The 24,366-nt window shown below is 41.9% G+C and overlaps 3 protein-coding genes across 6 annotated transcripts in view; 1 reads left to right on the top strand and 2 right to left on the bottom strand.

Annotated features, from left to right (window-relative positions):
* Positions 1-384: 384 nt before the first annotated feature.
* Positions 385-19,740, bottom strand: CXHXorf38 (chromosome X CXorf38 homolog). Of its 2 annotated transcripts, none has more exons than XM_053917439.2 (7): positions 19,483-19,740; positions 19,172-19,294; positions 16,948-17,067; positions 15,504-15,653; positions 15,049-15,228; positions 8,286-8,448; positions 385-7,837 (listed from the first exon to the last, which is right to left on the bottom strand). In XM_053917439.2, the coding sequence occupies exons 1-6, from the start codon at positions 19,696-19,698 to the stop codon at positions 8,287-8,289; spliced, it is 951 nt and encodes a 316-aa protein (XP_053773414.1). In that variant the 5' UTR covers positions 19,699-19,740; the 3' UTR covers positions 385-7,837; position 8,286. The 2 variants fall into 2 exon arrangements, with proteins under 2 accessions (XP_053773414.1, XP_024435787.3); XM_024580019.4 differs by having other exon boundaries at positions 389-7,837; positions 19,172-19,306.
* On the top strand, positions 1,825-2,259 carry MPC1L (mitochondrial pyruvate carrier 1 like). Its single transcript, XM_053916942.1, has one exon. The coding sequence runs from the start codon at positions 1,825-1,827 to the stop codon at positions 2,257-2,259; it is 435 nt and encodes a 144-aa protein (XP_053772917.1).
* Positions 19,741-22,704: 2,964 nt separating the features above from the next.
* Positions 22,705-24,366, bottom strand: part of MED14 (mediator complex subunit 14) — a 74,502-nt gene continuing 72,840 nt past the window's right edge. For all 3 annotated transcript variants that reach the window (XM_053917038.2, XM_053917037.2, XM_053917039.2), the window contains one exon: positions 22,705-23,968. In XM_053917038.2, coding sequence (XP_053773013.1) covers positions 23,895-23,968 — 74 coding nt within the window. In that variant the 3' untranslated portion in view covers positions 22,705-23,894. The remainder of the gene's footprint in view (positions 23,969-24,366) is intronic.

Genomic DNA, 24,366 nt, shown 5'->3' with positions numbered 1-24,366 from the left:
GAGATGTAAATGAACATAATGAGTGTAATAAGTTTTTTTGATAATCCTCACTGGAGGATATGTTCTTTAAAAAATTGATTTGAGAGAGAGAGGAAGAGAGAGAGAGAGAAACATCAGTGTGAGAGAGAAACATCGATTTGTTGCCTCCCGTACATGCCCGACCCGGGATTGAATCTGCAACCTATGTGTGTGCTCTGACTGGGGATTGAACTCACAACCTTTTGGTGTCTGGACAATGCTCCAACCAACTGAGCCACCTGACCAGGGCTGAATGTAATAACTTTTAAAGGTACAATGGGCTTGTTTATAAATCAGTACTTAAAATATTCATATTTCAAAGTACACTTACTTTTCAACAATTATTATTTTTATTGGGAAAAAGTAGAGAACACTGGGAAAATAATAATCAGTTTTGTCATTAAGAATTCTTTTTTAAAGGTTTTATTTATTTATTTTTAAAGAGGGGAAGGGAGGGAGAAAGAAAGAGAGAAAGAAACATCAAAGTGTGGTTGCCTCTCACATGCCCCCTACTGGGGACCTGGCCCACAACCCAGGCATGTGCCCTGACTGGGATTCGAACCAGTGACCCTTTGGTTCGCAGTCCAGTGCTCAATCCACTGAGCCACACCAGCCACGGCTGTCATTAGGAATTTTCATCAATGGATATTAAGTATTAGATGAAAGACTGTTGGAAAATACAATATCCATAGACTCTCAAAGAGGCTCCCTCTGGTTTATTTGTTGATTACAGAGAGAGCAAGCTGCTTTTGCAATGCAGGAACCTGGCAGACAACTCCCTATCCAAGTGATCAAACTTAATATCACCAATGATGGAACAAATGACCCAGTGCCTGCGACTGTGATGCATTAAGGACACAACGTCACCTGTGTAGTATTCATGCCAAAAAATGTTTAACCTAAATCTAATTATGAGAAAACAGGCAAATCCAAATTAAGAACATGCTGAAAAACCACTAACTTGTACTCTTCAAAAATACCAAAGTCACTAAAGACAAAGAACACTGCAAAACTATTCTATATTAAGGGAGATTAATATAAAAGAGATGATAAGTAAATATGAATCTTGATTGGATCCTTGATGTCTCCTACTCCAACAAGAAAAAAAACTGCATAAAACTCTAAAACTTACATATACACTGCATATTAGATATCAGTACTGCACTAAGTGTTAAGTATGTGACTGGATTATTGTATTGTGGTTAAGTTAGGAGAATGTCCTTGTTAGGAACCAGATGCTGGGATATTTAGGGGTGAGCTGTCACTATGTCTGCAAATAACACTCTGGCAAATTGTGTAAGGCCTAAAATCCTTTACGTGGTTGAAGAATTTTGTATCAGCATCTAGTCAATAGTGTTCACAGACTGAACGGAACAAGCAAAGTTCCCCTCTATATAACCGAGGAGAAGCAAGCAGCCGAACCCACACCTTCTTTGGTGGTAAGCAGAGCCTTGAGAACTTTATGGTGGCCGTAGCATGATGGATGCAAATAATGAGGCTGTGGTTCCACCTTTGCTAGAGGGGCACACACAGACATTCATGCACAAATGTGCATTCCACACATTCCAGGTACTCACTAGAAGGAAGGCACATATAACTGCAGCCTGTGCTGTCCGACACACTTTACGGCATTGCCGTGCACTCAAGATAGCGGCACGTGCGGTCTGGTGCACTTTACAGCAGTCAAGCTAAGCCGTGAGGCGGTGCGCTGACGTCACATCCGGGTTGCTATGGCATCCCCTCTCCACGTTCCACATCATTGTGAGCTGGCAGTTCATCCTTTGGCAGTCCCGCGGCTCCGTGATCATGGCGGCGATAGCGGCACTGTGGCGGAAGGCAAAGGACTACCTGAAGACCAAGGAGTTCCGTGATTATGTGACTAGTACACACTTTTGGGGTCCGGTGGCCAACTGGGGCCTACCACTGGCTGCCTTTCGGGACATGAAGGCGTCTCCGGACATCATCAGCGGCCGCATGACTACAGCGCTCATCCTCTACTCGATGGCCTTCATGCGCTTTGCTTACCGCGTACAGCCTCGAAACTTGCTGCTGATGGCCTGCCACGGTGCCAACGTGGTGGCGCAGAGTGTGCAGGCAAGTCGCTACGTAGTCTACCATTACGGCGGTGGAGCTGAGGAGGCCACTGCTGTTGTCCCCGCCGTTGCCACCACCGCCACCACCACTCCCATCGCCACTGACGACGACACTCCTTTCACCACCGACACCACAGCCTGTGACTAGGTGGCCACAAGCCCCAATCTGCAGTCCCCGAAATGAGATTAATGACTGAGATGACTATCGAACTTTTGCAGCCTGCAAGCACTGAACTGTTTTTCTTCCCGAAGACCAACGAAAAGTTTCCTTTAGACTCTTAAAACAGTGCAAATCTCATTTAAACCTGCAGTTTGGTTAATAAAAGAAATGCAAGGTAGCATAGAACTGAAACTGAGTGCAGTCTCTTTCTTGACCTAGAAATAGTTTGGTAGAAGCTGAGGAAGGTAGATTGCTTGGTTTTTTCTTCATGGTACCCACAAATTGAAGGTTTAGTTTATATTGGGAAGAAAGATTACTTGAATGAAACATATTTACAATGATCTCAGTTTAAAAAAAATTTTTTCTTAAAGCTCTCTTGGGAACATGTTTTACTTGTTTTGTGTATCCAGGCCAAATAAGGATGCTTAGCACACATGACTTTTAAACTTTGCTAGAGTCACAAGTCTTAGACCAAAACAAGAGTTCTGGGGGCTATTTCTATTGATGGAAATACTTCAAAGTGAGTTTAAATAAACTCTGTGAAATCCAGTTTAGACTTTTAAGGAGTACTGATTAAGAGAATCTAGAATCTCTTTGTGACTGAGCAATTATAGAATCTTCCATGGAAACAATAAAATAACTGTGAGGTCAATTACTGTCAACCCTGAACTCTAGGTAACTAGGAAATAAAAATGACAAAATCATAACCCTTTCCTCTTCTCCTCATGCCTAAAAATGGGCAAATTGGAGTTTGTAAAATTGGTTGACCTATTGCCCTGTGTTGAACACTAGCTACAGTTGGGAATGAGGGTCTGTGGTCAACAGTATTAGCCCAGAGTATCCACCTTCCCCACCAGGAATCTCATAGATGCTAAGTTTTCTTAAACCAGGGAGGACAGAAAAGAGAAGGGTGGGGCTGTGGGGGTGAGGTCATTCTGTAGCAGAGGCTACCCTCTAGGGTTTGATGCAAAATCTCTGCCTACCTCTGGAGGATGCAGGAAGTTCCAGAGTGGTCTACTGGGGAACCTCAATAAATGTGTTTAAGGTTGCTTTTGTTAAATTTCAACAAACAAATGCAAACAAATTTAAAACAGCCATATGAAAGGTTCTGAAATGATCAGGTTTGGGATAAGATATGCACATTAGTGGAACTCTCGAAGACTCCCCTTTATTGTGGCATCTAAGCAGAAGTTCTCTTTATGGACAGTTTCTGCATCACACATTTTACATACAGGGGGAAGAAACAAACTGTGGAAAACAATAATGTATTAAGTTATCTGCTGCTGTATAACAAATCGCTCCCAAACTTAGCTTTAAACAACAGATATTTTAAATTAACAACAAAAAATATCATCTCACACAATTTCTGAGGGTCAGGAATAGGAATGGCTTAGCTAGGTGTTTGCTGCTGGCTCAGGGTCTCTTAGCTGTTGACTGTGGCTGCAGTCTCTGAAGACTTGCCTGGGGCTAGAGAATCCCACTTCCAAACTGAGTTTGCAGGAGGCTTCAGTTCCTTGTCATGTGGGCCACGGGGCTGCTTACAACACACTTGACTCACAGCACGTGTTCCCAGAAAGAGAACCCAAAGTGGAAGCCATCCTGGGAGGTTGACACACCATCACTTCAGCTGTGTTCTATTGGTCACATGGGCCAACCCTGGTACACTGTGGGAGGACAATACAAGGGTGGAAATACCAGGAGGCAGGCATCCCAGGGGCTATCTTCTAGGCTGGCAACCACACACACACAGTTCTAAAAACTCTCATGAAGTAGTAAAAAGCTGTTCTTAAAGTTCTCAACTGAATCATAGCCTTTTATCTAGATTTTTATGAAAACTTTGAAGGATTTCCCCCTTCACTATTACATGAGTAGAAATTAATATATTTTTAGATTGTCTTACAAAATGTATTTTGTAATTTGAGTATCATGTTTCAATAAAAGGCCGCTGTCTGTTGAACACATGCCAGAACAGGTAGGTTTCTAATTAACCTGGTGAGGGAAAAGGAGGTACTCTTTGCTGATAATTTCCTATTACTCTACATTTATAAATTAGTGGGCAAAAAGGTTAGAGAAAACATTCAGAAGGTTACAACACCTCTACTCTCATGCAGTGCTACGCTTGCAGGATCCAATTCATAGTATGCACACTCAATTAAGAGATCTAACCCTTTGTTGCCTAGGATATTCATGCTTAAAGCCATATGAGTGATTAATACGTTAATAAAAATGAAACTTTCAAATCATTAGGGTAACAATCATTTCATAATCTCCCCAAACTCTCAAACATAAATAACCCTTTCTGGCCTTTGCAATTTAACTGTAAACTGTCTACAGATCTCTACCAGTACTTTATGAAACTAATAACATTTTCTCAATTGGCAGTTTTTTTCCCAGAAGTTTTTGTTACTGACACACATTTGTAATTCCCCCAAATTTGTTTTTATATTGAGTGTAATGAGTCGTTACTTCCTCCTTAGGTCCTCTGAGCTTCCTGGCAAAGCACTAGACTAAACTCCAGAGAACTGCCTTATCTTTGCAACTATGATGCTAAAAACCATTTTTTCTCAGACTCTAAGTCTTTCAAAGCATGAACCATATATCGTGTTTCAGGGAGAGGCTGAGAGCAAATCATATTGCTGGGTGAAAACAAGGCACTCCGAGATGAAACAAAGCCTGTGCAGAAAGGAAACCACTTCCTGGGGGCCTCTGACCTTGACAACTCACAAATCTCCCTGGAGGTGGAGCTGATTTCCACAAAAATGGATGCTACGACTACAGGAAATGTGACACATAACTCTTACAGTCTGAATCTATATTGTTCATATCTCTTTATTTTGAAATTTAAGTAAAAAATTCAAAATACACAACTGCATGTTTGTTGTAAAATTTTCACAAAGTAGAAAAGCCAAATTTCTTTGAACCCCTCTTCTCAACCCCAATTCCTTTCACAGATCAGCAACAAATCTTGGGAAAAACACACGACTTTCCAGACATGTTATCTTAAAATACAAATAGTTTTACAGCATGCTATGCATTGTTAAGGATTCTGCTTTTCTGTTTAATAGGTCTTAGAGATTAGCCTATGTTACTGCTTTGTAGCATTTCCTCATTCTTTTTTACCAGGTGCATAATATTCTGTAGCACAGCTGTGCTGACTTATTTAACCAGTCTTCCCCTGATGGCTGGCTGCCAATTCTGCTGTGAATACCCTTTGGTGCATACTCGGTGCCCACATGCAGAGGTCTATAGAAGAAAGGCCCACAGGCTGATGTCCCTGTACACACCACATTCACTTTTAAGCCCTCTCTGGGAATGTCTTCCTTTCTGTTTTAGTTTCAATGTAATTAAACACTGCCAGTATAGTTTTCTGAACAGTATCTTTAATTTATCAAAGCAGACATTAAGCCCAATAAGATGAAAGCTCATAGACCACCATCCATACCTTTAAAATCCTCATATTTGCATTTACCTTAGTGCCTGGCACATGGTTTACACTTGATAAATGTTAGATAGACAAGGAAAAACTAACTAGATACAAGTGGTATGAAAATCAGGACTTCATAATCCCATTGGAAATGAGGTCTTAAATTGGTTAGTGAATCAAGATTTAAGTTGATGCCAAGTTTTGACTCTCATATCTAGAAGATAGGAAATATTTCCAAGTTTCTTAGTTTGGAGGAGCTGCAAGCTGAATGAAAATTCTTCTTACTTCACTAGTGAAGTTACCTGAAGGAACTCCATGAAATGAAGGGGGTTCCTGTAATCCCCTCTCCTCACTGTCCCCTCCCCACTATCCCCTGCAAGGGGGAGGGTGGAGGTGGGGGAGGGAGGGGGGTCCGGCTGGGGTGGGGTGGAGGGATGGGGAGAAAAGGCACACAACTGTAATTGAATAACAATAAAAAATTAAAAAAAAAAAAGAAATGAAGGGGGAAAGAGTATGTTAAGATTAAAGACCAAATAGTGCCCCAGCTGGTGTGGCTCAATGGATTGAGGAGCGGCCTGCAAACCAAAGAGTTGCCGGTTGGATTCCCAGTCAGGGCACAGGCCTGGGTTGCTGGCCAGGTCCTTGGTGGGGGGCGCGCGAGAAGCAACCACACATTGATGTTTCTTTCCCTGTCTTCCTCCCTCCCTTCCCCTCTCTAAAAATAAATAAAATCTTTAAAAAAAAAAAGATCAAATAGAAACAGGAAAGATTAAAGCAGGACATTATAGGCACATCTACATTCATCCAGGTTTTACAAAATTATATTAAATGCCTTTTAATGTAAAAATATACCTCCACCCTCGGCCCATTCTCTACAGATCACATTCCTGATGGGCAGCTGAGGAAGCAAAAGAGTTCGGTTTCAGTGGGGCTATTCCTCCAGGCAGCGGGGACAATTGGCAATTCTGTCCCTGAAGGTTCAGGGGCAACGTGGCCCAGTTGAGCACCATTGCATACAATGGGATGGGGTTTCACAGTTCCGGAAACAAAACAGAACAAAGACAGAAGTGGATGGCATTTTGGGTAAAAGGAGTAAGGAAGTATGAATGAATTTGTGAATCTGTTGGAAGAAAATGATGTCTTTGAATTCCCATAAGAGTGGTGAAATTTCATTCTTAAATCTTGCAAGGAAAGGCCAGGCTTACATAATAGTATAACTAACATTTACATGTATATACGAATACTCGTAAGCTATCGGCTGACCCTTCAGTCAACAAATATTCATTGAGCACAAGAGGGCCAGTCCCTGTGCTCAGCACTTGGGATCTAGCTGAACAGAAAGAGCTGTGACTGCCAAGGGAATTTACTTTTCTTAAGTGCCGCGTACAAGTCAGCAACTGCAGAGCTTTACCCAACATCCCTGTTTGTGATGCTGGCCTAGGGTCCCCCAGCCCCCTTTGGTCAGTCAAGTCACCGTGTTCTCCACTCCCCACCCCCCTGACCAGCCTGGGCCCACTTCCTTGTCCTACTGCCTCAGGCTAGCAGAGCTGGTGGTAATAGCTCTGTAACTAATTGGAAATGGCTAGAAAATGGCCTTTCAGGCAATTTTTTTCTTACCTTCTAAAAAGGAAGGATTTATATCTTGACTTTTACATCACAGCTCACCCCTTGGGCATCCTCATGAATGAGACTTTCAGGAAGGAGGGGGTGGGGTGGAGCAGGACCTACCTGCCAGGGGGCAGAGAACTCTGCGTGACCCTTCCCACAGGCAAACACAGCCTTTACTGTGTTAAGCAGCTAGAGTTTAGGACCAGAAAAGAATCTTACCTTTTAAATAGCAACATAACAAAACAAAACAAAACGATACAAACAAAAAGAAAAAACACCAAAAACCCCTGAAAAACACGTTTGGCATAAGAGTACCTAATATTTTTTGGCCAGTATAAATCACAGAACACTAAGCTTATGAATATTAAAAAAAAATTCCCAAAGGATCAAAGGAAAAGTCCAGGAAAAGACAACAAAAATGCCTTTTTGGTTGGTAGACTCTGGTACGTTTTCCCTTTTGCACAGAAAAGGATGGCTGAGATGGAAGCTGTGCTGACTTTCATAGGACATGTCTGATTTTTGTCAAAGGGCAACCTAAAATAAAAGAAAATATTTAAGTTTATTTGGGGGGGGGCGGGAGTAAAATACCGAAGACAGTTATTTATTTTAACGAGTTTTACCTAAGGAAATTAACAAGTTGCTATTAATATCACACCTAAGAGCTAGACATCATTGGCATCACTTTAGGGTTGGCATGCTCTTTGATTATGTTATAAAGTTGAATCCCTTAAGACTAGACCAATGACTTCAGGTATATCTGACTACATGAAGTTGGCAGGGAGTTTTTGTTGAATTACTTTATATATGAAAACTATCAACTAGAAAGAGCACAAAGCCCAGTGTCCTTTCTCTCAAACAATAAGGACATAGGGAAACTTCAGATGAGACTAAGCGTGTGTTCATTATGACCTTACATAAAAGAACAGACATCAAAGAGATGAGGCTATTGTATCCTTATTTAACATCAAGTGCCTAAATTTACCTCAGGCCTCCCCTTCAGGTGCCTGTGCCCCAGGTTCCTTTGAATCCAGTTTCTGATGCTGTAGATAGAGGCTGTCTAGCTTCTGCATATCTTCTGTAAGACCATTTCTAAGATCTTCATTGTTTCTTAGAAATTCTTTTACCACCTCCAGTTGATTTAAGATCTGCAAAAAGAAACCATACGGTTTACAGCTGACACCATTTTATAGCAGGCTTGTAATTCAGGGGAAAACTAACTGGCTCCTGCTCGTGTCTCCACCACGAGATAGAAACCTTGGCTGCAGACAACCGCCCATAAACAGGTTAAGGTTTGAAACAAAGCATCCTCTACTCAAAAATAAGACCCAGGCTAGCTGGTTCTGGGCCACGCAAGGGGATGTTTGCAACACACAGATGATCCTCAACTTAGGATGGGGTCACATCCTGGTAAGCCCATAGTAAGTTGAAAATATAATTTAAAAATGCATTTAATACAACCTAACCTACCAAACATCACAGTTTAGCCTAGCCTACCTTAAACGTGCTCAGAACACCTACGTTAGCCTAGTTGGGCAAAATTATCTCACTGCCACTGCCCAGCACCATGAGAGATTATCCATCATACTGCATATAGCTAGCCCAGGAAGAGATCAAATGCAAAGTATGGTTTCTACTGAAATATGTTATCTGTGTTGCACCATCGTAAAGCCAAAAAACCGTTAAGTAAAACCCTTGTAACACACACACACACACATATGTATACACATATGTACATGTATATAAAATGAAGCCTTTTCATTTTAATTTTTGTACCTATACATGCATTACTATTAAACATATATCCATAGATACACATATAGATGTGTATGGTTATCCATATGCATGCATATGGGTATATCTGTTTATATATATTTAATAGTAATATATGTACAGGTAAAAACTTCAAGATGAGCACAAGAGTACAAGGTAAATAATCAGTTCTCTTCCAAACCCCTGTCCTCGGTCACCTAGCTCCTTCCCCCAGAGGTGACCACAATGAAATTGTGTTTGTTCCAGAGATATTCTATGCATTTCCATGTGAGCATGTGTATATACTGTATACACATTAAAAAAATATACAAATGCCAGCATACTAGACATTGTTCTTCAACTGATCTTTCCTATTTCCTAAAACAGATTATAAAGAGTGGCCTTGTTATCTTTTTTAATGGCTGAATATTTCAGTTGTTGATGTTTCACATTTTAACATATTATTTCAAACCTTCTGTTAGGACCAATAATGCTGTATTGTATCATTTTGAATAAAAGATAAGTCCATTGGTAGGATGTTTTTAGAAGTGAAATGCAGTTTTAATTCTGATGGCGTTTTCTGTTTTATTAATAGATTTTGCCAAAGCCTCCATTTACTGAGGATGTACCAATTTAAACTCCCACCACTAATGTACTACCTGATATTTAATAAAAGTACTCAGAATAGTACCATGGAAATGTACCAAGCGCTTATCCCAAGACACCCTCACTGGTCACTGTGCTTATTACAAAGATGAGAGTTACTCATATTTTTGGGTGTGATAAATTTTTTTAATGGGGGACTCCCAAGTTTAAGCTAGGTCAAGGTGATCAAAATCTAATGAAGAAAAGTGGTGGAGTACCCTACCCTTAGCAGAACAGTGGTTCTTAAAACTGTAGATTCTGATGCAGCAGGTCTAGGGTAGAAACTAAGCAAGCACTCAGGCGATTGTGATGTCAGCAAATGAAACAGCCAGAGATGCTGGACGATGTATGCTGGGGACAGAAGAGAGTGGGGGAAGACTGGCTGCAGCTTATCGCCTGGATAAATAGGGAGCAGGGAGGGCCAGGGAGGAGGTCTTCAGAAAAGTTAGTAAGTATGCAGCGACGTGCCCTTCAGCTGGAGCTGCGTGTCACATGGCTGGAAACAAGCCTACAACTCCCGAAAGACACCTGGGCTTTAAAATCATAAATGTGAAACCATAAACATGTACAATGAAGATCGCACCAATGACATTATTCACAGCAAACACAGCACACTTATTGCTGGTGCCTGGTGCTCTAGAAGCACCCCCAGGGTCCTTCCCACAATGCTCGAGACCACGCTGGCTGCGACTGTGCACTACACACACACACACTCCAAGATGGAGTGGGGTCCTCCCTCCCCGTCTGGAGACTTGGGAGCTGTGACCGTGTGCTGTCATCTCCTGATTCTCTCTTGAAATGTGTGTAATAGGGGCAATTATTGTAGTTTGGTTAGGTGGGGAGAGCGGAGAAAAAGTAAAAGAAGGTTTTCTAAAATTATTAATTATATGTAAAGGGGGAAGAGAAAGTAGAAATGGAAAACCTGAAGTACTAGAGGAAAATTATGGAACACAGTCAGATGGACCCGGATATTGAAGCCCTACTTTGTCACTTAATCACCATGTGACTTTGGGCAAGACACTTGACCTCTCTGAACTTATTTCCATGTATGCAAACAAAGGATGATGTTACCGACCCCACAAGAATTCTCGTGAGAATTAAAATAGCCTACTAAAAACACTTAGCATTGTGTCTGGCACATTCCTTCCTCCCCACATTCATGTAATAAATGTTTAGTGAGAGTCAGTCTACCATGTGCCAGAGGCTAATACAGGCAAAAGATGCTTAGCACCTCATCCTTCTACTCCCTTAAATCAAAACCCTTGGACTTGTGTTTGATGCCTCTTTCTCCCACATGCCACATCTGCCCACCTCACCACCTCTACACTTCCACCCTGGTCCGATCACCATCTCTCTTACCTGGTATCTGCAGTAGCCTCTTAACGGGTCTCCCTGCTTTTATCTTTAGCCACCCCCACCCCTCCCCAGTATCCTCAACATAGCAGCCAATTGCACTCCTTTTGCCATTCTGCTGCCGGGAACTCTGCCACAGCTCCCATCTCAGAAGGAAGAGCCTGGATCTTTGGCACTGGCTCTACAAGGCCCAAAGTGACCTGCCTCCTCCATCTTCACTCTCACCTCCTCACCCACTATTCTCACCCTCACCCCACTCCAGCCACCCTGGCCCAGCTTTCTGCTGCTCCCTCTGCCTGAATGCTCTTGCTCCAGATACACGCATGGCCAGTCCTCACCTCCTCCAAGGTGCTGCTAAGTCTCTTCTCAGTAAGGCCATCCTGACCACCCTACTATAACCTGATACTCGCCCCACTCTGTTTCCTGATGGCCCATACTCTGCTCAGCACAGTACTTCTTCTAAGACACATCATTTATTTATTATGTTGACTGTTTACTGTCTGTCTCCCTCTACAGGGATCTTCGTTTTGTTCAATGATGCACACCAAGCTTCCAGGATTGTGCCTGCAACACAGTAGGTGCTTGCTCAGTGAATATTTCTGGAACATAATAAAGTGACATTTTGATCCTCTCTCTGACTGCCTTGAGTACATTGTCACTGCCCCTTCTCTCCAGGCCTCCCCATAGCTCTCTGTGAAGGTGGTTCCCTCAGCAGGGTTTACGAAATCAGTGATGATTTTCAAGAATGTGCAAGTTCTTTACATGTTTTTTTAGCCACTGACTGCAGTCAATGTGCTTTAGCTGAAGTTTTTAAACTCCCAGGTCTGAATTGAGCATGGAAGGCCGGCAGGGCTGTGTGAAGGGATCTTAGGTAGCAGCTAAATTCTGCTGCCGTGGGGCCCTTGCTGGACATGCTCCACACATGTCCCAAGGGACCTGTCCAGCTGCTGCTCCCATGTGGCTCTGAAGCGGAATGCATTTGACAATCACTTCTACACGCATAGTGTACTTTCATGGGAGCCCCTTTTATAATGTTATTTATCATAAGGGCTCAACACTCGAGCAGAAAAAGAACGGAGATGATGAGCTCTCTCCGCTATGTGCTCCTTGGCACTCACTCTCATGCTCCATGATGCATTTTTGGGAACCATCACACCAAATTACCAGCATTAACTGTTTTGTCTCAACTTGGCTTTCCAACCCTTCTTTTGTTTTAACGAATACCAGAAACAGATCTTGTTAAACATTTATAAAAAAAGTCCTGTGGTCATAATAGAATTACTGTTTTTCTTAATTCCTAGATCCACCTTTTTTTTTCATATTTCAACATCTTAAATGAGAATGCATCTTACCACTGATAGTGTCTTACAATTAATTGGCAGCATTTCTTTTCTGTCTTAGAAGTAAATGAATTAATGGTGTGTCTTACAATTGATGGCATGTTAGAGTCACTGAAATTTGGTTTATTGAATCATCTGACTTTAGAGATGTAACGCTAAAGAACATGGATGACCACATCTGGTACTGAACTTACAAATGAGGTCAAGTTCCACACATCATGGAAGGCCACCCTTCAACTTCTTAGAGATAACATGCCAATCAATCTGAATTTACATTTTGATCAACTGAAATATCAAGAGAAATGCCATGGTCTACTGAACAAAAGCATGCAAAACGAGAACTTATCAACTCTATCTAGAGACTTGGGAACCCAGAGAACAAGCCAATTAACCCCAACTTCCTCTCTGTAAAACAGAGATAATGAGGGTTTGAAATTTACAGTTGCTAGCTCTTCAGTGATACAAGATGCAGTGAGGCATGCGGAAAGGCACAGAACCAGAGCCAGGAGACCCACAGTCAGCCCTCTGACCCAGCTGGTGGCCTTACATCTGACAGCACCTGATCCTTTGTGTTGCTGCCTCATGCGTAAAGCATGGGCTATGATAAGATGACTGCCAGGTTCCCTTCCAGCTCACAGCTCACATAGACTCCTGGCTTGTGTTGCTGCTGATGTGTTTTGCTCTTTGTTCCGTGAACAGGAAAGAACTGTAGCTCCCTCAACAGAGAAGAGGAAACTATGAACGACTCAGGGGCCATGTGCCCAATCCTCTGGTTGCCTTCTCTTGTTCAATTCTGCTTCTGAAAGCAGAAGCAGAAAGAGAATTGGGGCTGGCTCTACTGGTATTTTTTTTTTAAGATTTTATTTATTTATTTTTAAAGAGAGGGGAAGGAAGGGAGAAAGAGGGAGAGAAACATCAATGTGTGGTTGCCTCTCCCCTGTCCCCTACTGGGGACCTGGCCTGCAACCCAGGTATGTGCCCGGACTGGGAATCGAACCAGCGACCATTTGGTTCGCAGGCAAGCACTCAATCCACTGAGCCACACCAGCCGGGCTCTAATGGCATTTTAAAATAAAGAAAGATGAAACACATAGATTTAGAAAACAGAAGATTTGACAGCCTTATTCTTCATTTTAAATACCTATGGTGTGCCAGGGAGGGCACACCCAAAAACCAGCCATACACAGTGCCTGTGCTAATAGAGCTCACCAAGTGGAATGAAGCATCTGGGTCAAGGTCAAACAGTTCACACATGCATATGGACCAGTAAGGAGCACAGCTTAATGAAAAGAGATACACACTTTGTGGTACACGAACATCTTCTCTGTGTTTAATGAGGTAACCAGCAAAACCACCTTCCTCAGACAAGGTGAAATGGAGAGATAAAATGATTTGTCTAAGATCTGGTGATCTAGAATTCTAATCTAGCAACTGCTGGAATATTTTGGAACCTTTCTAGAATACAATTCGGTTCTTTTTTTAATTTTATAGCTTACATGGAACAAATGGGATTCCTTTCTCCTATACTCCTGATTAGGACTTAAACCCATCCTTACCTCGCAGTATCCTAAGCTAGAAACCTCACTGATCTTTTACTCCCTCCTTCCGGTCCCGCCATGCTCCAAGTAATCTAATCAGCCACTAAGCCATCAGCTCTGCCCAAGCAACGTCTCCCGAATCCGGCTCTTCCTCCATGTGTGTAGTTTCTGCCCTCGTTCTCTCACCTTTCCAAGACTGCGGGAGACTACTAGCTAGTCTCCAACTCCAACTGTCACAAGAATTAACTTTCTAAAAGCCCTATGTGCTCTATTTCATTTACTCTTTCTTGCTTAAAAAATATCTGTTGGGCCCTGGCTAGTGTAGCTCAGTGGATTGAGCATGGGCCTGTGAACCAAAGGGTTGCCAGTTCAATTCCTGGTCAGGGCACATGCCTGGGTTGGGGGCCAGGTTCCCAGTAGGGGGCATGCAAGAGGCAACCACCCACTGATGTTTCTCTCTCCCTCTCTTTCTCCTTCCCTTCCCCTCTCTTTGAAAATAAATAAATAAAATCTTAAAAAAATAAACCATCTGTTGACTCCCTGCAACTGTTTGGGAATAAGGTCCAAACCCCATGGTGTGGCACAGAAAACCTTTCAAAATATGGCTTCAACCTACCTGACCGCCTCACATCTGACCATGCCTCATGCCTCCTATGCTCACTGCCCAGGCCCAAGCTGTTCTTTCATGCCTTGGCAGGTGCTGCTACTTCTGCCAAGAATGCCCTTCTTCTCTTGCCAACTTGCCAAACTCTGATTTGATTCTGTTAGTCCCAGCTCAACAGACCTTCTCAGCAAAGCTCCACCCGCCTTTTGTGCAAACCCTCCCTGACCTCCAGAGAATCTCTAGAACTTTTGTACAGAGTTCTATGGTAGCCCTTACTGTGTTGTTCTACTACTGTGTGGCACATATTAGGCACTCAAATGTTTGCTGATGAAGTGAAAATACTTACTTAAAGATAATGTTAATCTGTGCCAAAAGAATACTCATTTCTGGAAATGATTTCTCTTATAAGTCTGAAGTATAACTGGCAATATGTTAAAATGAGCAACTCTCCCTTCCTGGAATCTTTTTTTGTTTTGTTTACTCACACAGAGGGTAATGATAATTTTTTTTTTTTACCTCTTCTGGCAGCACCTCCTGTTCTTTTGCTTGAAGATATATCTCTTGAAGTTTTTCCTTTAGAAATTCCATTTCTATTTCATTTACTTGGCTCTCACTCAGGTAAATGCCTGTTTCATATTCACCCCCATCTCGATGATCTTCCTCGGGGATGTGAACAGCCCAGTCAGACGTCAACAACTGTTGGATTATCGAACAAATATATGAACTGACTGAATGGAAAAGATACTCCACTGGATTACTCAAAGAACTTATAATTAAATATCACTGACCGTATCCATTTTCAAAACATCCTGTGACCACAGAATAGCCTCTCAGACCAGCACAATTCTAGATATTATATCAACATGTATCTCCCCATTTACGTGCTAAAATTTCAATTAAACCTAATGAGTGGCTGTGGTTCCTTTTTTCCCTTACTTCTTTATGTCAGAACTGTTCAATCTAATTTTTACCTGCTCTATTGTGGAGTACACCTCCACAATCTCTGGGATATTCTGGAATTCCTCCAGAAAATGTTGGATCTTCCTCTGGAAATCTCGAAGCCATGCAGAAGATACCTTCATCTCTGAAGAGTGCATGATTTCATTACGACACTTAATTACCTACAGAGAGACAGAGAAAGATAAAAGGCTTCAAAGTCAAACAGTGGGGTAAACTAAGATTTTGTAGTTCCAGAGAAAAGTTGCAGAAAGGTTTTTTGTTAGTTACAAAATGTTCAACCACCTGCCACTTGAATAATAAATTCATCAGGGTAAGAAATACAAGCAAACTTACAACTATCCTTAGCTCTTGAAATCTTGTGACTGGCTGCATATCTGTTACAATGCCCCATATCTCTTAACTGAAAACAACTGCCAAGAGCAAGAGTATTGGCTACCAGCTCCTCATAAACCCAAAGGCTGAAGGAGACAATGCAAAAACCCTTTAACTATCGTTGGAGCTCCAGGAAGCTGGGCCATGGGAGTTTCTTACTGCAGAAACCATGAAGCAAAGACGACCAACTTTTGCCTGTATTTTAAGACAGATGGTGCTGCCTAACCATATATTAAATTCATGTACAGTCTTCCACATCTTCGTTAAGAGATATAGAAGGGGTCACCTTTGTACTGTGGTAGTTTTTGTCTCTGCTGATGTCACAGAGGATTCTCACTCCTTTCAGCCACTGGCAACCTATATACAAACCTATATCAGCAACCTATATCAGCAAAATATACATGCGTTTTCTCTACATATTATACACAATCCATTCAAATACCCTCTCTTCAAAGACCCTCAGAGTAATAAATGTGCCAGAGCTGTTCTCTGGTGAAACAGAGAAAGTCTAAATCTCCAGAGGAAATCTGCCATAGCAATCTATTCTGACCTTGTTTATTCACTAATGTTTCTATTTTCTCTAGTTCTGTGTAACTTTTAGTCAATGAAATTTAGAAGGGCAGGGCTCAAATGCTGGCATACAATGAACAGAATAATGCATTGCTCTGTGTGTATGTGTGTGTGTGTATATATATATATATATTTTTTTTTAACACTGAAACTAACTGCTTCTGTTTATGGCAGAACAGAGAAAAGAAATTTGAGGTTCACCTAGTTTAGCAGTGAAAGGTATTAATGACAAGTTGTCACAAAGTGTTAATTAGGGAGAACTGAAGGGCTGACTGTATTCGCACTGGGGTTCGTGGACATCACAGAAGGTACATGGGATGTGAGCCCCGCTAGCCTAAGCGATGCCAACTTTGAAGCAAAGTCTAAGTTTCTTTGCACATCACTGTTTTGGGGAGAGACTGTGTGCTACATCTACATGTTGCTTTAGCATCATGAGGTGTGTTCCTCGGATGGTCTTCACAGTACCTATAGGACTGACTCCCATTGGGCGATTTGAAATCTGACAGCTCTTACCTCTATGACTTTCTTTCGATCAACGACGAAGTGATCGCAGGAGTTGATCAGGCTTAAAAGAGCAACTGCATCACATTCCTCGGGTCCTGTTTTGTCTGCCAGTCCTCGGGGCATGAAGGCCTGTAGGAGAGGGACAGAAGGAGTAGTCATGCAGAGATGGAGCTCAGAAGAGAAAGCAGGGTTAGGGGCATACATCTGGGAGCCATCAGCATAAAGACAGTATTTAATATTTAACTCTATGGACCTGGCAGTATCACCAGAGGAGAAGAGTGGGACAGAAGAGGCCTGAGAAAAGCCAACACTCAGAAAAAGGCCAAGGAGGAACCAGGGAAGTAGGAGGAAACCCAGGGGACAATGACATCACATGGCCAGTAGTAATAAGAGACACTCCTCTTCCTTTGTAGCAGAAAGACGATGGTGGACATGGAGGTAGGTTGGTAGGTCTTGTAAAGATGAATAAGCATGTATCTGGGGGTCTTCAACAACTCCAAGAAGCGTGAGCAAGGTTTAGCAGCTGGGATTGAGGGTGGAGGAACACAAGTAGGAGCTTGGCAAGGGGAAGGCAGCAACAGTCATCTCCAGGAACGGAAGTCTATATGGTCAGACAGCTGGGGCTCGGGAGCAAGTACTGAAAGTGACAAGATTTCATTTTTTTTACTGTTGAATAATATTCCATTGTGTATGTGTATATACACACATACATATACACACATTCATATATATTCTTTATCCATGCATCTATTTATGGATACCTAGGCCACTTCTACATCTTAGCTATTACTAATAGTAAGCTAGAATGAACATAGGAAGGCATATATCTCTTTGAATTGGTGTTTCTGTTTTCTTCTTGCCATTTGTGACAACATGGTTGGATGTAGAGGATATTATGCTACGTGAAATAAGTCAGATAGACAAAGACAAATACCATATGCTTTCACTTATATGTGGCATCTAGGCATACAAATGAATAAACAAAACAAAATAGAAACACACTCCAAGCTGATGGTTGCTAAAGGGGAGGGGATGGGGAATGGGCTAAAAAAGTAAATTGCTCATTAAAAAATAGAAGAAGAAAAACTGACAATAAAACCAGCCAGCTCCCTTGTGAGCTTCTTCCCCTGAGTAGAAGCAGGTGATGATGTCATCGGGGCTGGAGCTGGTCCAGGCAAGTTCAGAGAAAGGAGAAAAAAGGAGAATGGGGTCAGAAAAGAATATTCACACAGGGGTGGAATAGAAGGTCTGTAGGTGACAGCAACAAAACAGGTGGCCTGTGCTTCAAGACGATTCTGAGAGTGAGAAAGCAGCAACAGAGACCAAACAGGTGAGGGCCAGTCACAGTAAAAGATATAGGTTTAAGTTTTACTGTTTTCTAGGTAAAAAGAGAAGTTGGTAATTATATAGAGGCTTTAAAAAATGGAGAAGAGGGTGCAGGCGTGGTGGGTTTACTGGTCCACGAGCGCCAAGTCTAAGGCCCCTGACATAGCCCAACTTCATTTTTGAGGTGAGGGAACACAGGCTGGCCCAATGTCACACCACAGCAGCTGAGCTGGGACTCTTCTGCTTCCCAGGCACCCAACCTGTGCCTGCTGCTAACTGGCACAAAGGCTGATTCCAAAAGCTATTTTATGTTAGGAGGCCACTTTGACTGCCCCTCCACACCCTCTAGCTGGTTTCTGACAAACATCAAAAAGGCAAAAAAAAATTTTCCCCTCCAATTGGCCCAATTAGTCATGTTGTCAAAATCTAAAAACAGGTCTTATGGTATCTTTCTATCTGGCTGCTTACCCCATCTCCGAAGTTTTATTCCTTAGATGGGCACTTAAAGTCCATCACAATTTAGCCTTTTATTTCCTAACTTCATTTTGCCATCCTCATGGTATCCTAGAACCAAACGTAGCTACTAAGGGAGCTCACTCTCAAAAACGCGTTTCATGTTTCTCCCTCGGTGCCTGAGCTCATGATGCTCACTCTTCAACTTGCCCTATCATCTCTTGTGAAAGTCTTTCCTATAGCTTTACAAGCAGGGGTAGCAAAACTCAAAATGCCTTCAGGAAGCAGAGAGAAGCCAGCTTCCACTTGACTAAGCTGGGTTGGGTCCACTATAATAGCCTAGGCACCAGACCTTAAACACCCAATTTCTCTGAATCTGTTTATGAGGTCCCAGGCTACAGATGACTCCTACCTGGTGTCACCACTCTCCAACCCTACAGACTGAGGTGCTTACCTTGGCCACCTCCCAAGCGTCCACAGGCCAGCGGCCCGGCCGGCAGTTTCCCCAGTGGATGTCTCCATTTCTGTTGGTGTGATGTTTCAAAATCTCCTGTTTCCACTCTGCGCACACCTGACACTGAGGATGAAACTACAGATGGCGGAGTTGAGGAGGGGCCCGGGAGTGAAGGGCATTTGGGCATCTGAGCCCCTCGCCTTGTGGTCGCCCCCCCACCAGGGAGGGCACGGGACGCTGTGCTCGGGACGGGGACGGGGACTGGGACGGGGTCAGGAGGCGGTGATCAAGGCTCCGGGCCAGGTGCTCACCTGGCGGGCATGCGGGCTGCACCGTGAGCCGCTACGGCAGGTGGCTCTGGGGTCCAAGCCGGGGGCAGAAGCGAGCAGGCCGCGGTGAAAGGCTAGCATCTCCCGGCGGACGAAGCCCTGCAGGCAGCCACGCAGCAGCAGCAGGCAGTGGCCCGCCTTTACCCAGTTCTTGTACTCCGCGCAGTTGAGGCGAGCTGCCAGCTCAGACAGTACCATGATTCTGCTCCTGCCCCAGAGCACCTGGGGCGAGGGGCGGGGGGGGGGGGGGGGGGGGGGGGTGGGCAGCAGTGCGCAGGCGCGTAATCCTGGGCGGTGCCGGATTCAGCATGACGCCCTGGCGTGGCCCAGCCTATGCCCCGCCCCCAAACGTAGAACGGCCCCTTGGGCGGAGCGTTCTGGCTCTTGGGGCACATCGGCCCCACCCTACTCTTACGTGACCCAGACGGAAAAATACTTCGTCCGGTGCTTGCCCAGAAAGCCTCTGCCTGAGACATTTAGTCCCTTTTCTGTGGTTCCAAACTGAGACACCCCCCCCCCCCCCGCCAGGCGCAGATTATCCTCTCGCCCGGTGTCCGCGGTCCTGTTTTTTTTGTAGGGATGTAAGTGCTCAAAGCACACTTCTTAAATTACATGCTCCTTGCATTATTCGATTCTAGTAAGTTTACTTAACTGGTTCCTAAACCCGGATTGGCTGTAGCAAATCAAGGCATTAATGATATGTGACCACGGTATCCTATTATGCGTTTGCAGTGTGCCGAGGTGACACAAAGCTCGAAAGCACCCGCCGTTGGGCCACCTAGAAGACGCAACATGGACATCACCTGGATTTTGGAAGGGGGCACCGCCCATAGCCAGATAAGGACTTATTTGGTCCTGAAGCATTTAGCTTAGTTGATTGTTTTGTACTCCTGATATCATTAGTGCTCCTCCCATAAGGGAGCCTGAGTTAGGTTCCAAATAATTGTGCCAGGAGGGTCAGAATGCAATAAATCAACTTCAAATAACAAGACGTCACCTCAGTTTTAGTTAGGTTTAGTCATCTTACTGAGTTTTGAAAACATGTTAAAATTGTGTGTAGTCAAAAGGTCCCGAGGTTAAGAGTCTAAACACTGAAGCCTGCCCCCGACTGCCTATTTCACATCAAAGTGGCAGTGTTCAGAACTAGATCTGGACTCAAATGGCCTCTTCTTAGCTATTTGATCTTAAGCAGTCTTAAATTTGATCTCAGCAAGTTATTTCATTTTTCTGGGCCTCAGTTTACTCATCTGTAAAAGGAAGCTGTTAATACCTACCAATTGGGCTGTTGTGAGGATTAAATATACACTGAAATACTTAGGACAGTGCCTGGCAACAGTAAGCTCTCAGTAAATATTACTTTATATTGACCTATATGTGCCCTTTCATCAATCAGATTTCTGGGCAAGGTATTTTAACAAATCACAGCCACTTGGAAGTGGATGCAATTTATAGAAAATTGTGAACAGATCATGGTATACTGGAGTTGTGTAGTAAAATGTTGGTTGGCCTCTGCTAATTTTTTCTTAACAACCTCAATACTAAATCTATACTAAATAAATTTCAAATCATTCCCTTAAGACACACTGTCCATTCCCATCAAACCAAATGAAACAGAGTTCCACAAGAAACAATGAAATACACATTAACATTTGCCCTTTCTGTCCCTTAAGTTCCCTAACTGTAAGTTCTCTTAAAACTTTCAGAATATTGATTTTATATCAAGGACACTTGGGTAAAAAATAAATATGAAAGCAAAATGTAGTAGGTATTTCTGGGGGGGGAATCATGAAACTTTTTATGTTGAAATTGGATCTGAATTTATAGTAAAATTGTGCTTCTTGAAGTTATCAAATTAACCACAGTCCAAAGAATGATTAAGAATTAGTATCCTGTGGCTGAATAGGTTACTGTGCTAATTTTTAGTGGCAATCAAATTCAAAATCATGTATATTTTAGTTTGTATCTGCACTTAGCACACTCAGTTAATTTTCAAATATAAGGTTCAGCCTATTATTAATAACTTGACCTGTTTTGTTGAAGTTTTCACTTTTTCCTAATTCTGAAAGTACTTTTATACATTCTGAAACAGCATTTCAACAGATAGAAAAAGGTGGCAAATCAGAACCAATTTCTTCTTTCAAGGTTAAATTAATGCTAAACCATACTACTACCCAAACATCTTCATGAAAATTAACTAGAGAGTTGGTAGTTCTCTGAAACTTGTGTGAATTTTATTTATTACTAAAATCACATTGAAAACATCTTAAAGTTAAGACCCAAACCCCCTATAAGAGAAAATCTCTATGGGCATCCAGTCCCTTTGATTGAAACTCGGTAACAAAAGAGGCAAAAGACATGGTTTGTGATGAAGCCTAAAATTCGAATGCTAGAGTGTTCAAGCTTTAATAAAGTATATACCAATTCCAAGTACCAAGCATAATTATCAAAATTCAAAAGTGTACTCTTAAATAAGCATCAAAAGCAATTTTGTTCACTGATTCCTATCTTACTTTTGATTTGCACAATGCATTAGGAAATGAGTTACAATTAGGAAAAGTGCCCACTGAATGCATCATGCTTAAAAATGCAATTAACATTCCAAAACCAACCATACTTAAAAGGGAAAATACCTGAAAAGTTAACTGTTTTAATAAAGTTATTTGAGGCAATATTATCCTGTAGATAAAAATAATTTGTTGTATTTTTACATGTAGATTTCTACATGAAAGAAAGGATTCAGGTCTAAGTAGAAAAGGACTGACCCTTGATAAAGACATCTTAGATTGACAAACCGATGTGATTACCACTGTAAGGAGAACTGGAAACGGAAGGATAAAAGGTAAGTTAAAGGAAGGATAAAAGTTTAGTCACTTGATCCTGAATAGTGACAGAGTTGGGCACGAAGCAGGAGATGAAAGCAGAAATACAACATAGAAGAAAGGCAAAGAAGGCCTCAACTCTAACCAGAAATGAATAGAGAATCAAGCAAAGTTGAGAACAGATATGATATAGCTGCAGTGAGATGCTGGAAACTAGAATGAGTAGTTACAGAAGCTCAATTAAGTCATCTAAAATGGAATTAGACAAAACATCTGAAATTTAATGGAGAACTAATATTACAGTGACCAGATAACTTGGCATGGTAGTGTCACTTAAAAAACCTTCCCAAATAACATCAAGTCATCAGAAGACCTTTGCTTCCAGTCATATTCTTTCAAGCTTATCAAAGTCCCTGACTGATTGGGAGAGACAGCACAGTACTCCAAAAGGAAACTATGCTGAGATGTGTCAGTATTAGAAACTCCATTCGACTCTGGACAGACTGTGGACATTAGAGTCTTCAAAGTGAGGGGACTGGACCAGGTTTCTTTCAAGCAAAACCATTTTATCGTTTTATTGATAATAAATTAAACTGGGGTTATTTAGACTAACCCCAACTTCGGTGGGGAAGGTAAGCAAGATAAGAGAACATCACAGAAATTTCATGCAAGCACAGAGTATTCAAATCCATTTCCTAACTAAGGCTGTATGCAGAAATATCCTGTAAACTAAATTTGCCACATCCTCGACAGACCAGAATGTTGAAGTATTTGGGATCCTTGACAATAGTAAGTACTGTCTCTTTTCAAAGATTGGGTTCTTTCTCTTTTACCAAAATCCTAAACTGAAAGACAACCAAGGTGCTAAATGTTCACCACCAGTTGATTTAGGAATGTTTGAAGAAAATAAACTTGAAACAAAGAAGCAGATGTTTTTGGTCAAATTCCAGACATATATTATTAGAAATTAATTACTGGCCCCACCAGGTTAAAGAAGGAGGGAGGCCCTGAGAAATCTATAGAGCTGATATACACACAAGTGAGTGTCACTGTTTTTTTTTTAAACCTAGTTTTATTAAATATTGCTTCTTTGGGATGTTTTTATAACAACTCCCAGAACATTTTCATGTAAGGATTCAAAGCGGTCATAGTAAAATACAGCTTCAATATAAAGTTTATCACAGTTTTACAGTATTCAAAATGACAGACCTGCCTTAAAAAAACAAAACAGAAACCAAAAAGGACTATTACACCCAAAACATAAGAAAACAATTAAATAAACAAGTTTGGCATTTCCGTAACTTTATAGTATAAAACAGAATATTGACTGTATGATTGGCAAGCGGACACTGATGTATTAATTTCCTACTTTGAAACGTGTCCCATTTAAACACACTATACAAGTTCACTATACAAAAGATTGATGGTCTGTTTGATGAAAGAAATGCACCCTGAAAAATTTTGCGAGTTTAGAATATTTAGCTCTTTAAGTCAAATAGTCCTTTTCCTTTTTAAAACTGAAGGCTGAATTCAGACTTTCATTTGTCAGCCTTCCTGGTTTAAAAACAATAGTGTCTATGGACGCCCACCAGGGGGCAGTGTAAGATTAGCCATTAAATCACGAACAGCTGCAAATATTGTGCATTCACCTGCAACAGAGAAAAATGGTCATTAGCTATTCGCAATACAGGAAAGATGATGTCAACACACCGGTGGGGTAAGGGTAATTAAATCTAAAATTAGCAAGAACTCTAAAGATCAAAATAAAAGTAAATTTTAACTGCACAGGCTACAGGGGATTTAAGCTTTGGTGTTAAGTATCAGATGATGATTTGGTTTGGGTTTTGTTTTTTCCTCATAAGGAAATTTGGGGCAAGCCTCAGTTAAGTTTGAATTTAAGAAGATATGCCTAGAATTTCTCTATAGAAACTGAGTTAGGAGAATTGGATAAACCTTTGAGTTGGGCTTCAAGGGTACTTACTGACAACTGGCTTATGCATTTGGAATCTAATGAAAAGATCTACATAGTTTGTATTTATGCATTAGG

The sequence above is a fragment of the Desmodus rotundus genome, chromosome X, assembly GCF_022682495.2.
Source record: "Desmodus rotundus isolate HL8 chromosome X, HLdesRot8A.1, whole genome shotgun sequence".
Lineage (NCBI taxonomy): Eukaryota > Metazoa > Chordata > Mammalia > Chiroptera > Phyllostomidae > Desmodus > Desmodus rotundus.
The sequence above is the reverse complement of the archived record's forward strand: the minus strand, read 5'-3'. Positions and strand labels throughout refer to the sequence as shown.